The sequence below is a fragment of the Mytilus edulis genome, chromosome 2, assembly GCF_963676685.1.
Source record: "Mytilus edulis chromosome 2, xbMytEdul2.2, whole genome shotgun sequence".
NCBI lineage: Eukaryota > Metazoa > Mollusca > Bivalvia > Mytilida > Mytilidae > Mytilus > Mytilus edulis.
This window is the reverse complement of record NC_092345.1, coordinates 20081888-20099295: the sequence shown is the minus strand read 5'-3', so window position 1 is coordinate 20099295 and position 17408 is coordinate 20081888. Positions and strand designations below refer to the sequence as shown.

The following is a 17408-nucleotide window of genomic DNA, read 5'->3' as shown; positions in this document are numbered from 1 at the left end:
ATTCGAATGGATGTTCACCCCTTCTATGAACAAAATGGCTTTAAAAATCATTTCATAAACTTATATGCAAAGCATAAGATAAAAAATTCCTTTTCCCCTATTTCTGTTAAGGTCAAATAGATATTTTGCCCATGAATGGTAAATATAAAATTTGTCAAACCTGAACTATCTTAATGTAAGTGTAATTTTGTCAAAATTTCCATTCTATTGTTTTTTTTCTGAACTAATTTTTGCAAGTGATGTTCTAATAATGCATGATATTTGGCAATTATTACCTGTTATTTGTGTAGCATTTCTGAAACCTGGTACGAACTGACGAGCGGGTGGACCAGCCACCACTTGGCCTCCAAAATTTCCCATAGCACAATCTTTATTTTCCAGTTCATATTTTGGCATTGTTCCTTCAACTGTCAAATTTTTTGCACTAACTGTCACTTGTGATGGTTGACCTGCAACCAATCCTTGCTGTTGTTGAATACCACCAACTTGTGTAGGAATCTGCATATTCATTTGCATATTTCTAATGATTGGAACTGTCTGTGTAGGATTATGCACTTGAACATTTGGTATCTGAACTATCTGGGGATTAGGTGTCCTTTGCTGCTGTTGAGGCTGGCCTACCTGAGCCATTGTTTGATACATGTAATTATGCGTGTTAGGTGTTTGTACATTTCCCACTGCAACAGGCTGACCCATGTTTAACATGGGAGTAGAGCCTTGCATTGCTAAAGGCGGGTTTGTTTGACTAGGCTGAATTTGACTCTGAAACTGTCCCTGATTTCCATTATAAATTAGTCCCATTTGTGGGCTTGAGGTGGGCACATTACTATAATACAAAGTTGATTGCATCTGACCGTAATTACATGTACTTTGGCTAGGATATTGAACAGGATATGTTTGATAACTGTCTGATGCTCCATGAATAGGAAATGAACTTTGATTAACTGTCTCAACACTCTGTACTGTGTTTCCTTGATAATTAGGATATCCAGTTGTCATTTGTGATTGAAATGGTGCACTCTGGATGATAGTTTGGTTGTCTACTGCTACAGATGGCTGTCCTTGTGCCATACTTGTCTGAACAGGGTACATATATCGTACATTAGAGGTCTGCATGTTCTGTGGACAAGGATAAAATTGCCCCTACAAATTCACAAAAAATTAATGCCTTTTTAGTTTTTGCAAGTGAATTAATCATTGTACAAATTTGTTATAAATATGAATAAATAAATGTGATACGAGTGCCAAAGAGACAACTCCTCTTCCAAGTCACAATGTATAAATGTCTTTTTACACAAAAAAAGTTTACATAATTTATTTATTAATTTACACAACACATCAAACACTTTTAACTACAAGGGAGATAATCAATAACAAGTACTACTAATGATTTAGTGCCCATGATTACCTCTGTCATTTCGCCTTGTTATCAGTTTTATGACAATTTTTAAAAATACAAAGACTCAAGGTCGCAAACAGAACAAGGCTTGACATGAAATAATATGGAGTATTCTTTAATAACTGAAACTTCATTGAATAAAAAATAAACATGTTGCTTTAAAAAATATATACTATGTACCTGTGCAGTAGGTCCTTGCTGGGAAAATACTGTTTGCATTTGTGGCTGTGTTGCCATGACAATCTGCTGACCACCTTGTAAAGAAGTTTGACAACCTGGTGGTTCTCCTGTACTGTCTAAAGAGTTCTGGTGGCTTAGAGATGACTGCTGGCTTAGATTAAGTGATGACAAATGATGACAAACTTCTGGTACTCCTTGACATTCAGGCTGTGGTACCTAAGGTCAATAAGTTCAATTGAAATAGTTTTCTCCTTAAGCTTACATGATACAAATTACCAAAGTTCACAAGTTTCAACATAAGGAAATACAAAATTAGGAACAACAGTTTAAACTTCAAAAGGGTGACAAAGAATTATTGCAATTTGTTTTTTCTTCTTCAACTAACATGATATATAATATATAAAAGAAATTGGTCAATTTGAATATAAGACATAATTATGACTTCAAAAAAACTCTCCACATCAAGTTTCTTAAAGCATTCAGTTGTCAGAAAACGTTTTATATGTAATTTTGAATAATGTTTGAAAATTAAAAACCAGAAATGTAGTACTGACCAAAGTATAAAAAGTAGGTGAAAGTTTTCTATGTTTGCCTAAATGCCATCTTTTCAGTCTAATAGTTCTTTCAACTACATTCAAGAAAATAGCAGAAATTGTAAAACACATGACTACTTAAAATAGGTGATTGACAATTAATGCCATGTTGACCTTAGCTTATTTGTAGATCTTTTAAACTTGCTGATAACTGTTTCTCTTCATAACATTGTTCAAGAAAGTTTCAGAAAGTTTCAAGGGGCTTGTAAACTAAATTAAGGTTTAATGAAGCCACATTTTCATTTGGCTCTACCAAGTTGGGAACCTTTGTCAGTAGTTGCCTTGACATCTGACTATTGATGAGTACTGTATTTGTTACCCACTAGATATCGTTTGGATATTTTTTATGTTGGATTGCTGTTCTAATTCAGGTATACCCCAAAAATCATTCAGAAATTATCAAATTTATCCCACATGTAATAAAATATGTAATATGTTTACATTGGTCCACATTTCTGGAGGCATCTGTTGTTGTTGTTGTTGTACCATGGTAGTATGTTGAGGTGGTGGATGGCCAGGTGTGTGGTGGTATACACTACCATCAGAATTAGAATAGGGATGACCTTCAATAAAAACAATTAAAATACATATAATATTTAATCTGATGTTCAGTAGTTGTCGTCGTTTGTTGATGTGGTTCATAAGTGTTTATCGTTTCTCATTTTTATATTGATAAGACTGTTGGTTTTCCTGTTTGAAAGGTTTTACACAAAAGCAGTCATATTGCCGGGCCCTTTATAGCTTACTGTTCAGTGTGAGCCAAGGCTCCGTGTTGAAGTCTGTACATTGACCTATAATGGGTTTTCTTTTACAAATTGTGACTTTAATGGAGAGTTGTCTCATTGACATTGGCACTCATGCCACATCTTCTCATATCTATATATGTAAAACTTGATGAGATAACAACTTCATGGAAAACTTTCTTGACCAAATATTTTAACCTGAAACTGTACTGGATTAACTATCTCACAACTTCAAAGTCATGAACCATAAAATCGACTCAAAACTAATTTGGCATATGATACCTTGGCCAAAAACTTGAACCTGATATGGTATGGACAAAAGTATGTGCCGACCAGAAAACTAGGTGGCCCTCTACAAAGGCCATACTGAGAAATTATTTTAAAGGAAATCTATTTGCATAATAAAAGTTCAATCAATTTTGACCTGTTGATTTTTTCATGAAGAATTAATCAAATAAATGAATTACTATAACAAACTAGATTTTTTGGACTATTTTGTGGCGGCCAGTTTTTGTAGGTGGAGTGCTTGGAGAAAACCACTGACCTTTGATATCAACTAGTTAAGAAAACCAACTTAAAAAAATACCATTATATACATGCCTGCTGGGATTTTCTCATTGTAGACAAGTTACTAAAGATATACTCTATATAGATTAATTATTGAAAGGCCTTTTGTCTCTGTCGCAGGAATTGTTTACTGAAATGTCTAATGCTATGGACATAAAAAGTTTATGATGACATCTATAACCCGCCACTTTATTATGCTAATTAAATATGTACCTGTTCTGGGGTCTAAAATAACACTGCCAGGTGGGATATTATTTAAATCTGTAGCTACAATGTATACTTGTTGTCCACCTTGACCTGGGAATATACCTAAAACACAAAGAAATCCTTATAAAATATATAATACTACCGTCTATTAATAACATATTGGCTATTCCAGTTATGAACTAGATGAGTCGAAACGACATGAATGACCCATCTCAAAAAGTAGAACAATCTGCAATTTCAACAACACATGTGGTAGTCTCACATATCATAAATCAGCTCAAAATCTGAAGGCGTATAGAAAAAGTCTGTATAACTGTGATTTTCGACAATTTTCAAAGTCGTAAACCCTTAATTTTGGCAAAAAACAGTGGAGCGAAACTAAACTAAAACTTGATCTGTTACTCATCACATACCAAGAATCAGCCCAATATATGAATTTGTTTTGAAAAAAAGTCTGTATAATGGTTTGTTGCAGAATGACGGAATGACAGAATGACGGACAAGGGAAAACTATTTGGCACCAACAACTTCATAGCGGGGCCATAAAAAATAATGATTGATTGGTTTTTGCTTTATGCAGCATGAGAGCAAAGAGGCTATATTGCAGCCTGAATATTTTAAAGAGATTGCCAAGGATGTATAAGTACAAACCTTGTATTGGTGATTGTACTGGCCCTGATGAACTACATCTAGATAATGGTGAACTATCAGTTCTACTACCAGGTGGAGTTGGAATTCCTCTTTGTCCTCCTATGGACATGGACATTCCACAGTTAAACGAGTCTAAAATTACATACATAAGAAACATTGTCAGTTACTGTTAGTTTTGTAAACTATTTGTTTTCCTGTAAATTCAGAAATTATTGCTTGCATTTATTATTGTGATTTTGTCATTTAACACTAAAATGCCATTTTAATTTTCGCGATATTGAGGAAAATCCTGTTTAATTCATATAAAAAATTTAAATAAATCCTATTTTTTACAATAATAAAATCATTGCAATAATTTCAGAATTTACATTAGCTTATTAAAGAAATTTGGTGTTGATAGCAGCATTTTGTTAGTCCACACATACTAAGTTTTAGACACATGATTTTATAAGTTGTCAGATTTGAACTAGCTATCAGTAACTGTGAGTACTTTCAGGTCTGTATTTTGAGTCTTTTGTATTTTTGTGCTTTGTATCAATCTGATGATTTAAGCCCTTTTCAACTGATTTTTATAGTTTGTTTTTATATAGCATAACACCACTGTACCATGTAAGGGGGAGTGTTGGGAAATAAGGGGTGGAATAGAAAAGTGCTCATATATTACAACTCATCACCACAAAGCTGCTAACCAAATAAGAATATGAAGTCTTTCTGTTCTGTAGTTCCTGAGAACAAGAGTGCACACCCTGAAATGTCTCACCTTCTTTACTGAACATTGACATTATGTTGATAGTCCTAAATATAAAGTTTTATTACAACTGTCACATTAACTCAACATTACCCAAGAAAACTAAACATTGATCAATGAACCGTGAAAATGAGGTCAAGGTCAAATGAACCATGCCAGGCAGACATGTACAGCTATCAATTCTTCCATACAACAAATATAATTGACCTATTGCTTATAAATTAAGAAAAACAGACCAAAATACAATTACTTTTAAACACTTAGCAATGAACCATAAAAATGAGGTCAAGGTCAAATAAAACCTGCGCGACTGACATATAGATCATAAAATATTTCCATACACCAAGTATAGTTGACCTATTGTATATAGTATTAGAAAAATAGATCAAAACTCAAAAACTTAACTTTGACCACTGAACCATGAAAATGAGGTCAAGGTCAGATGACACCTGTCAGCTAGACATGTACACCTTACAATCATTCCATACACCAAATATAGTAGACCTATTGCATATAGTACAAGAACAAAGACCAAAACACAACAAGAGTGCACACGCTGAAATGTCTCGCCTTCTATACTAATAATTGATATTATGTTGATAGTCCTAAGTATAAAGCTAAGCTTTATTACAACTGTCACATAAACTTAACATTAACCAAGATAACTAAACAAAGAACAATCAACCTTGAAAATAGGTCAAGGTCAGATGAACCATGCCAGGCAGACATGTACAGCTAAAAATGCTTCTATACAACATATATAGTTGACCCATTACTTATAGTTTAAGAAAAACAGACCAAACACAAAAACTTAACACTGTGCAATAAACCGTGAAAATGAGGTCAAGGTCAAATAAAACCTGCACGACTGACATAAAGATCATAAAATATTTTCATACACCAAATAAAGTTGACCTATGGCATATAGTATTAGATAAAAAGACCAAAACTCAAAAACTTAACTTTGACCACTGAACCTAAAAATGAGGTCAGGGTCACATGACATCTGCCTGCTAGACATGTACACCTTACAATCATTCCATACAACAAATATAGTAGACCTATTGCATATAGTATGAGAAAAACAGACCAAAACACAAAAATTTAACTATAACCACTGAACCATGAAAATGAGGTCAAGGTCAGATGACACCTGCCAGTTGGACATGTACACCTTACAGTCCTTCCATACACCGAATATACTAGCCCTATTGCTTATAGTATCTGAGATATGAACTTGACCACCAAAACTTAACCTTGTTCACTGATCCATGAAATGAGGTCGAGGTCAAGTTAAAACTGTCTGACAGACATGAGGACCTTGCAGGGTACACACATATCAAATATAGTTATCCTATTACTTATAATAAGAGAGAATTCAACATTACAAAAAATTTGAACTTTTTTTTCAAGTGGGCACTGATCCATGAAAATGTGGTCAAGGACATTGGACTTGTGACTGACGGTAACTTTGTAACATGAAGCATCTATATACAAAGTATGAAGCATCCAGGTCTTCCACCTTCTAAAATATAAAGCTTTTGAGAAGTGAGCTAATGCCGCTGCCGTAGCCGCCGCCGGATCACTATCCCTATGTCGAGCTTTCTGCAACAAAAGTTGCAGGCTTGACAAAATCTTAACTGTATCCACTGAACCATGAAAATAAGGTCAAGGTCAGATTACACCTGCTAGTTGGACATGTAACCTTACAGTCCTTCCATACACCGAATATACTAGACCTATTGCTTATAGTATCTGAGATATGGACTTGACCACCTTGTTCACTGATCCATGAAATGAGGTCAAGGTAAAGTGAAAACTGTCTGACAGGCATGAGGACCTTGCAAGCTATGCACATACCAAATAAAGTTATCCAATTACTTATAATAAGAGAGAATAGTCCAATTGTCAATTACCAATTTGATTCTGTTATTACACACTTTTTAAACAAATTACTTCCCTTTCTCAATCGTAGACTGGTTCCATATCAGACAAAATTAGCTTTTGACAATGCTAAGTATGATGAATTGAAAGTGATATATCGGCGGTTTAACTTAATTTTCATGAAAAACCTTAAAGATTACTCACATTACTCACAGGTAAATTTGCTTGTTCTGCTAGCTCTCCATTATAAATGAAAATTAATGTCCCTCATAAGGGAGACAACTTAAATAGGGATCTCTAATTACAGGGTCAATTACGGGAATTGATAAATAGCCAAAAAAAATAATTACAAAAAAATCTTAACTTTTTTTTTTCAAGTAGTCACTGAACCATCAAAATGAGATCAAGGACATTGGACATGTGACTGACGGAAAGTTCGTAACATGAGGCATCTATATACAAAGTATGAAGCATTCAGGTCTTCCACCTTCTAAAATATAAAGCTTTTAAGAAGTGAGCTAATGCCGCCGCCAGATCACTATCCCTATGTCAAGCTTTCTGCAACAAAAGTTGCAGGCTCGACAAAAATGGGATGAAAATATTTGTTGAACAAATGGACAGACAATTGATTTAGGAAACCCCCAACTCTGAAATGAGGGAAATAATTAACTTACTCATAACCCTAAAGGTTTCAAGGAATAGTTTAACTTTCCCCCAAAAAAGTTTCAATAAAATTAAAATGTTAACAATGTTTTTTTTTTATGCAATACCTGCTTTGTTCATACTGTAACCTTTATGTATCCCTCCCTGTTTTTGATTAACATGTGTGATTCCACCAAAACTGTTAGCTTTTGGTAAACCTCTGACCCTAGATGAACTCCGATCATCAGTCCCGTATCCACTAGAGTCAGTGCTACTTCCAAGGTGATTACCTTCTGCGTTCCTACTCAGGCTACTAGGTCGAACAGGTGCTCCGTCTGCCTTATATCTACAATAAAAACACACATGGTTATTATACTTTACAATTATTAAGGAAGTCTAGACTTGCTCCATTTACCTTATATTTACAGACTACTGAAACACACTATGCTTATTGTATTTTTACAATTTGTAAACCTTAATATCAAGAACATCTCAACTTGCTCCAGTTGCCTTTTATCTACAATTCAACCAAACCACACATATGGTTATTAGACTTTTACAATTTGTAAACCTTTTTAATATTAAAGAAAGTCTAGACTTTTTTTCATTTCTATATCAATTACTAACAATCAATTGTAATATAGCTCAACATGTATTTAATTTCTTCTAGTAGTAACTTCCACTGCTTATTAAATACATAAAAATAATTTGTCTTACTCAAAATTTCATTTCAATTTTCAATACAAAGCAGTGCAATAAAGGCAATAAAGCCACTTCATCTGATTTTTGTAGCAATAAAAAATAAAATAGAAAATGGGAATGTGTTAAAGAGACAACAACCCAAACAAAGAGCAAATAAACAAACAGCCTAAGACTACCAATGGGTGTTATTCATTGCAAGAAAATCTAGCACCCAGAGGCGAACTTCAGCTGACCCTTAAACCCCCAAAATATGTACTAGTTCAGTGAAAAAGAACATCATACTTAACTCCAAAACATAATGAACTAAATCTAAAATTATTAAAAGACTAACAAAGGCTATTATCATTTTGGTTTCCTAAGAGTTGGATGACATGGTTCCCAAGACTCTACATGATCCCTAAAGCTTAAGACAATTCTGCAATATAATAAGTCATTATTGTGACTTACATTTGTGTGATTGCAAGGCTCTACATGATCCCTAAAGCTAAAGACAATTCTGCAATATAATAAGTCATTATTGTGACTTACATTTGTGTGATAGCCATCTCTTCTTCTGTAAATGCTTCCACCTAAAAAACCCAAACAACATTTTTACAGGCCATTAATTTGCATTAAATTTCATCCGTTATAATGAAGTTATAAAGAATATGTACTACTCTGAAATTTGTAACTCATATGTTCTAACTCATACTGAATCAAAGTGTGAGATGTTGTACACAGTTTTACATGCAAAATTGTGAGTAAATTTTTTTCTATAATTCAATATCATCTTTGATTATTTAGCAATGAAAATTGTCAGATATTTCTATAATGTTAGGAATGATGATGAATTGAGTATATAAATGGTGTATCACTATATATTTATAATGGAAATCTGTATTCTCTTAGGACAAGAACTACAGACTCACAAAGGGCACAGCTGACAAGAATAATATTCCAAAAAGCGAAAAATATCTATATCGTCGCATCAATTACTAGACATATTGATTTATGTATAGTTACAAGTATATACATTTTGTATACCGGTAATGAAATCTCGTCATTTTCATTCATTAATTTAAGTCGCTTTATATTTAATGTATTTCCTAATGAGAATCAATGTATATCATAAACAGAATAGTTTTCCTCATTGAACTCTTAATTGATAAATGATAATGACTTTTCTTTTGATTTCAGTTTTAAATATTCAATAGTACTAGATGTTTTGTTGGCAGTTCCTGACAGTGATTAGTGGAATAATATATTTGTGTAACTGTAAATGACAATTAAGACATAAATTGAGACAACTGTTACAGTAATGGTATTCTCAGAGATGATTTGAACGATGAATTAAATAAACAGGATACAAATGTCAAAGATATATCTTTGTAAAATAGGAACATCATGCTGTGAATGAATGAGCACTTTCTCTTGTATCCCCTTTTTTAAGCCTCACCACTTCTCCCTACCAGTTTCAAACTTCAATCAAATCAGCACTTCTCTTTTAAGTCTCACTACTTCTCCCTATCAGTTTCAAACTGCAATCAAATCAGCACTTCTCTTTTAAGTCTCACTACTTCTCTATATCAGTTTCAAAAATGATGTCACTTCTCCCCATGAACTATTAAGTACTGTGAGCCTTGACAATGTAAATATATTTAATTGTATCTGTTTGACATAACAAGGGTTAACTATGCTTCAATTGGTCAAAGTCGTATAACTCCCAAGAAATTTTGTCAAATTAAAAGACAGTATCAACTTACCATAAGGAAAAGTAAACCTACCAAGAATGCAAACTTTAAAGCAAAAATAACAAGTTTGACAGTCTGATAGGCAGCCAGACAACAGACAGACTGATAGGCAGCCAGACAACAGAGAACAGAGAACAAGTAGTGTAGTGGGAGACTAAAAGATAAACAATTTTAGCAGAAATGACTTACCTGTAGTCCAGAATCATCAACACTTTTGAATATTTTACTTCTGACTTTTTCATATTGTTCTTTTCGCTCCTCAAATGACTTGGCTTTCCCTCTTGTATCCCCTAGACTTCTAGCAGATAGCTTGTAATGGCTCTATATAAATAAGTTTAAGTGTTAATTTGTGCATTAACATTTAGAGGTTTTTATAATTCATGTTTGTTCTTGTATAAGAAAAACAAAAATCTTGTGTCCTTTTACTCTTCATCTAAGAATTGTTTCAAAAGGGCGATACTTCAGTGTTCTCCCAAGGCCGTTTAAGCGTTGCGGTAACGCAACCCTATATTTTTCACCTGTGATGCTATAATAATTTGCGCGACACTATAATTATTTTGAAGATGCTATTTTTCTTGTTTCAATATCGTAAATCCATGTCCTAAATTTAGAACTTTCATCTAATTACCGATTATGATCAGAAAAATTATATCACCTTTAACTGTAATCCCTTCAAGTCGGACAATAGAGGCAATTAAGAGTTATTAAATAGGTGTTAATTGCCCTTTGGGTGATAACTTTTTTTTCAAGTAGTCACTGAACCATGAAAATGAGGTCAAACTCAAGGACATTGGACATGTGACTGACAGAAACTTCGTAACATGAGGCATCCATATACAAAGTATGAAGCATCCAGGTCTTCCACCTTCTTAAATATAAAGCTTTTAAAAATTTAGCTAACACCGCTGCTGCCGCCTCATTACTATATGTCGAGCTTTCTGCAACAAAAGTTGCAGGCTCGACAAAAATTATATGATATAAGAATTCTGCAGTTATGTTTGAACCTGTGAAACAAAATATGAATATAAAGAAGAGAATATGCTATTGAAATTTGTAATCCAAAAAAAATAAATTGATGCAAAACAATTCATTTTAATAATATTCAAGTTAAAATAAATTCAATGTAATATTGTAGCTTATAGCTATTTTTCAAATTTAACTTTTATCTTCTTTCTGATTTTTTCCATATCATACTGTTTGAGTGATATGGGTTTTTCTCAATCAGGTAGAAAGAATATGTATGATGTAATGACCTATGCCATTAACATTGCCTAGGGAAAAAAGTTATCAACAGATTATCAATGGACTTTCAAACTCTAGAATATTCATCATAAAAAAAATATTCTCTGCTACATCTAATCTCAGTTCTGTCACCCTTTGAAATGGAACTATATTTGAGTGTGTATACATTTTGCAGATTTAGAAGCTAACTTTTGCTTAGTTACTTGTTGCTAGGGAGGCAGGTGCCTCAGGAAAGATTTAGAACAAGCTCCAATTCTTCCAGAAACTACCAATGATCTATCATATAACATGTCAACCATGTTTTGTTCCTAAGTAATGTATTACCTCTCTGTCATCTAAACTATTTACACTTCTCTTCATTATCATCTTTGGTTTCCTAAGAGAAAGATGACCTGGTTCCCCAGATTCTATGTGTTCTCTAAAGCTAAAGTCAGGTCTGCAATGAAAATTATTTAATATATACATTCGGCAATGAAAATTATCTAATATATAGATGTCACATCTAGTTTAACAAGATTTACAAATAATTGGAAACTTGTAATGCCTTTAAAATTCAGATCTGTGCTTTCCTAATACATTTAAGGGTCTATATTTTTTTTCTCATTTCATACCAGTACATTTTAATGTCTCTTTTTTTACCTGCTTCTCATAACTGTGCTGCCAGGCACTGTATCTTGTTAAACATATAGTTTGGTTTTACTGATTTCCTTTTTGTGTATTCTCTATCCTATATGTTATAGTACCTAACTTGCAAACAAGTTGCATTGTTTTTTTTTTTTTTTTAAAGTAATGCTATCTATACCTGAATTTAAAGTGAAAAACCCAAATTATAGGCTGTTTTGATTTGTTTTAACAGAGAATTCATCTATTTTTAAGGATTAGGAAAAAAATGTGTTTTTTGTAGATATTTGATTTTGAGGGTTTATGTAACTAATTCTCAATATTTATTTAAATGTTGAGATATAATACAGTAAGGAGAACTTACACCCTTGTATTAGATGTTTTGTTGACTATAACACATTTGCCTGTCTGATCTACATTGTGGTCTAAACCAAAGAAAGCTGAGATTCTGTGGACCAACATTCGATCATACGATGACATCTGAGGGAACTTGAGGTAATGGTGCCTGAAAAAAAATTGAAATATAAAGTAACAAGAGATGTTAATCATGACAAAAACAGAAATTCAACTCATTCTAGAAAGTGTGAATACCTCTACATGCACCTGTTAAATATCCAACATATATTTCCATGCTTTTAATAAACAGAATAACACAAATATCTAAGAGACCATTTAAATTCTTGAATACAAAGTCATGTTTTACAGAATGTTTATGGAGTTTTTGTACTTAATTGGTTGGATGTGTACTGATTGATACTTTGTACTGGAATTTTTTTTTAATTTTTTTTAATTTTTTTTTTTTGTAATTGACTTTGAACTAGTTTTAAGTAATTGGGTGTACTTTTATTTTGGTGCTTTGTGTCAATTGTTTTTTTTTTCCTTATTTAAGTTACTTTCTAGCTTTTGGGTGTTTACAATTTGTTCTTGTCTTGTGCTGTTACACCACTGTTCCTGGTAAAGGGAGGGTTAAGAGCTCACAAACATGTTCAACACTGCCACATTCTTCATGTGCCTGTCCCAAGTTACTAGCCTGTAGAACAGTGGTTATTGTTGGTTAATGTTTGTCATATTTGTTCTTTTATAAATTGTTTTGGTATTATTAATAAAAAAAAATTTGCCTGGTTTGGATTGTTTCACATTTTCAATGTTCACTCAAAGTAGTTCTACTTACTTTGGTTCATTAATAAAGTTATTGATATCAGTCTCCAGCTTTAGAAGCATACTTCTGTCTTTCTGTGTTTTGTTCAGAGTTTTACGAATAAATTCCTCTAAATCTATACCAGTAGAATCTTTGTAAGGACTTTTATCAAAACTTGAATCTAGAAAATAAAACAAAAGAGAACTTAAATATATATATAGTTTCTTATAAAATTAAAAATTAAAATACAATTAGCATTGACAAAGTGATCTTATAATTGCATTTCATGTAAAAAAAAAACCAGGTGCTCCACAGGGCGCAGCTTTATACGACTGCATAAGTCAAAACCTGAACAGTTGGGGCAAGTATGGACACAACATTCAAGCTTGATACAGCTCTGAATTTGGATTGCGATCAAATTTTTGACATAATATGAGTTTCTGACACAAAACAAATGTCAAGATCTTACAAATCTATTGCGTAATATTGTGCAATTCAAAATTTCTTCTTTTAACTTTTCAAAAATTTAGAATTTGAGAAATTTGGAGAAAACAAGAATGTGTCCCCAGTACACGAATGCCCCACTAGCACTATCATTTTCTATGTTCAGTGGACCGTGAAATTGGGGTAAACCCTCTAATTTGGCATTAAAATTAAAAAGATCATATCATAGGGAACATGTATACTAAGTTTGAAGTCAATTGGACTTCAACTTCATCAAAAACTACCTTGACCAAAAACTTTAACCTGTAGTGGGACAGACGGACGGACGAACGAACGGACGGACGGATGGACGAACGAACGGACGCACAGACCAGAAAACATAATGCCCCTCTACTATCGTAGGTGGGGCATAAAAAAATTGAAAACAACGACCCATCCACCCTTTATTTTGCAATTAGTCCAAAACCTGACATTTCTTTATACATAATATACAAGTAGTGTAAGGGAAGTAAATCTGAACATACCAAACATTGTATGTTAAATGTTTTAGAATTACCTTCCTTACACTGCTTTAAATTGTCTTAATTGTCCATTGACCAGAAATACCTAGTTTTTCCCCTTTTTTGCCCCTAATTCCGAAACATTTTGAGCCATAACCCCCCAAAAGTCAATACTAACCGTCCCTTCATGGTATGGAAACTTGTGGTTTAATTTCATACACAGAATTCAGTTATTGTTTGAAAACTACAAAAATTCTTAAGGGATCCGCGGAAACCAGTGTCTAGCCTACTTTTGCTGTATATCACAGGCTCAACAAATATGAGTAAGACAATCAATAAAAATATTCCTCTTGATACTATCTTTTGATTGTAAAATGCTTCTGTTTGGTAAAAATCCAGGATAGTTTATGAATCTAATCAATGTTTTAAAAACTTTAACTGCAGACTGTATGTAATGTTAACTGGAAGAAAAACTAAGTCCCTTTATAAGTAAAATACAGATACACAGGTACAAAATATTAACTAATTTCCTTCTAGATACAAGCTTTTGATCATAAACAAGCTTCTGTCCAAGTTTGGTACAAATTTAAAATAGTATAAAAATATTTTTTTTTAAATTAACCACAGAGTGAACGTGTTGTTTCCTGGCAGAAAGTCCATTTAAAAGTAGAATATGGAAAAAAATGAATTTATCTTTTTACAAAATTTACTTCTGGATACTATCTTATGATCATAAAAAAGCTTCTGTCCAAGTTTGGTACAAACCCAGGGTAGTTTAAGAAAGTTATTAAAATGAGAAAAACTTTAACCACAGAGTGAATGTAATGCTTCCCCGCAGAAAAAAACTAAGTCCATTTGTAAGTAAAATACAAGAATAGAATTTTATTTTTACAAAAATTACTTCTGGATAGATTCTGTTCAAGTTTGGTAGAAATCCAGTATAGTTTAAGAAAGTTATTAAACTTTCAAAAACTTTAACCACAGAGTGAATATTTGTGGACAACGCTGCCGCAGCCGACACTGACGATGACGGAATGTAGGATCGCTCAGTCTCCTTTTTCGACTAAAGTCGAAGGCTCGACAAAAATGATTATTTTGGGTCTTTTTGGTCCCTAATTTCTAAACTATTGGGACCATAACCCCCAAAATCAATCCCAACTTCCTTTAGAGGTATTGAACCTTCTTGTAAAAAATTATAGAGATCCATACACTTTAACACAAGTTATTATCTGTAAACTAGAAAAATGCTTATTTTTGGCCTCTTTTTCCTAAATATTCGGAAACATTAACCCCAAACTGATTCCCAGCCTTCCCTGTGTTATATGGAAACTTGTGGTACAATGTCAGAGAGATCCATACAGTAACACACAAATTATTGTCTTGAAACTAGAAAAATGCTTGTTTTTGCCCCCGTTTGGCCCTTAATTCCTAGACTGTTTGCCAAATAACCCCTTAAAATAAATCCCAACCTTCTACTTATGGTATTAAACATCGTGGTACAATTTCAGAACAATTGAAATACTAATACACAACTTTTTGTCCTGAAACTAGATAAATGCTGTTTTTGGCCCCTTTGGGCCCCAAATTCCTAAACCTTTGGGATCATAACCCCCAAAATCAATCCCAACCTTTCTTTTGAGGTTATAAACATTGTTTTAAATTTTATTGATTTCTTTTTACTAATTCAAAATTTATTATCTGGACACAATCCATCTTCGGACAACGCTGACGTGATACCAATATATGACCGATTTTAAAAAAAATTTTGCAATTGTATAATAACTTGCTGTTATTAGGAACTATCTTAGCAAAACTGATTTAAATATACACACATCATTTATATCAAATAAAACATTTTTCAATGCAATTTTGTTAATATATAGCTACTGGTAACAAAATTTTATTTTTCAGCAAATTTACACATGACTACAGACATCAACAAGCTATTGGCCATCACCTTGTCTTTAAATTTAGTATTTTATTTCATCTTACCTCTAGATAAACTTGATGAGGTGCCGGCCTCAGAACTTTGTGAACCATGCTTTTCCAATTTGCTTGCTGACTAAAAGCAAAAGAACATTAAAACATTTAGCAATACATAATTTGATATTAATTGCTTTTTAATGGCAGATACTTTATCTGAGAGAGTTAATAGTACATATGTTATGCTTTACAAAGTGGAAAGGGTCCAAAATATCAATTAGAAAGAATACTGCTTAATTCTGAAACATACATATACCTTTTCAAAACATAATGATATTACTATTTTCAACATTTATCAGAGCTTTGAATTTCAGCCAAAATATACTGCGCATCTGAAACTTTAAATATAATTTCAATTTCTTACAACTGTTGCATTTCCTTGAGAGAAAAAAATTTAAGATGTTGCAGTTGATTTCATAAACAACAAGTTTTTTTTACACATATTGTCTAACTCTATAACATCAAGCTGTTTGTCAAAAAATTATCAATCAATAATAGTTATAAGAAATTTAAAGAAAAAGTGTCAAACATAATTCAGTCAATTTTCAGAAGTAACTTATTAATGGCATGAAAGAGATGATACTTACCAGAGATTTTGTAAGCATGCCATTTGATGGACTCTCTAAAAGATTTTGTTGTTCTAAAGGTGGCGAGGTAATTTCAAATGCTTTACTTCTAGTTAGCTTCCCTTGTTTAGGATTGTTCTGTAAAAAGCAAAAAACAATAACTATTAGAATATTCTAATTATTTAAAAAATTATTAAAGTTAAGTAAACTACCAGTTTCACAAACCATAAAAAACCCACACACACTTCTATATTTTCAGTATATCATATTTGTTGCCATTTAAATTTCCACTTTTTACTATTATGAAAATATACAATTACTCAGTGCATAAAATACTCTTGCCTTTAGTAATATAAAATTCTTGAGATATTTGCATTTTGCATTATTTAGCCCTAAATTAAATGATTTATCTCTTACAGACAATAACAAACTTTATGAAATGTTCAAATAAAAAAATGAAATTTTAATGAACAATCGTGGCCAGTTGTTTTGTTGCAAAAGGCTGACTTTTAACATGTTTTAAATTTGTAACTTTGTAATCATCTGAAAAGATTTTATTTATTCAGACCAACACTCTCCAAGATTCACAAGTCACCTAATTTTTTTCTGAGCTCTAATACAAATGTTTGTATGATGCATTTTAATATCACCTGATGACAGGCTGTGTAACTTATTACATATAGATTTCTACACTGCAACAAGTGTATTACGATATTTCTCCACTCAAGACAGTTATAAATTTTATTATTTGCTTGCAGAGCTCTTTAAATATTTAAAATTTAACTATCAAGTAAGTGTCAGAATCTGTTTCTCTAATGATTTTATTCTTCGTTTTCAAAGATTTTCAGAAATTTGTGTTCTTCATTTG

At 32.5% G+C, this 17408-nt stretch overlaps 1 protein-coding gene across 10 annotated transcripts in view; it reads right to left on the bottom strand.

Moving 5' to 3' along the window:
* LOC139511679 (cAMP-regulated phosphoprotein 21-like) overlaps positions 1–17408 on the bottom strand; it is a 75114-nt gene that overhangs the window by 6740 nt on the left and 50966 nt on the right. For 6 of the 10 annotated variants that reach the window (XM_071298686.1, XM_071298688.1, XM_071298687.1 and 3 more), the window contains 13 exons: positions 16562–16678; positions 15984–16053; positions 13081–13228; positions 12274–12414; positions 11613–11724; positions 10236–10367; positions 8845–8885; positions 7743–7960; positions 4341–4472; positions 3696–3791; positions 2614–2735; positions 1580–1795; positions 276–1143 (listed from right to left, as the gene is read on the bottom strand). In XM_071298686.1, the coding sequence (XP_071154787.1) occupies positions 276–1143; positions 1580–1795; positions 2614–2735; positions 3696–3791; positions 4341–4472; positions 7743–7960; positions 8845–8885; positions 10236–10367; positions 11613–11724; positions 12274–12414; positions 13081–13228; positions 15984–16053; positions 16562–16678 (2413 nt within the window). The remainder of the gene's footprint in view (positions 1–275; positions 1144–1579; positions 1796–2613; positions 2736–3695; positions 3792–4340; positions 4473–7742; positions 7961–8844; positions 8886–10235; positions 10368–11612; positions 11725–12273; positions 12415–13080; positions 13229–15983; positions 16054–16561; positions 16679–17408) is intronic. The other 4 variants (XM_071298693.1, XM_071298695.1, XM_071298694.1 and 1 more) reach the window with 1 other exon arrangement.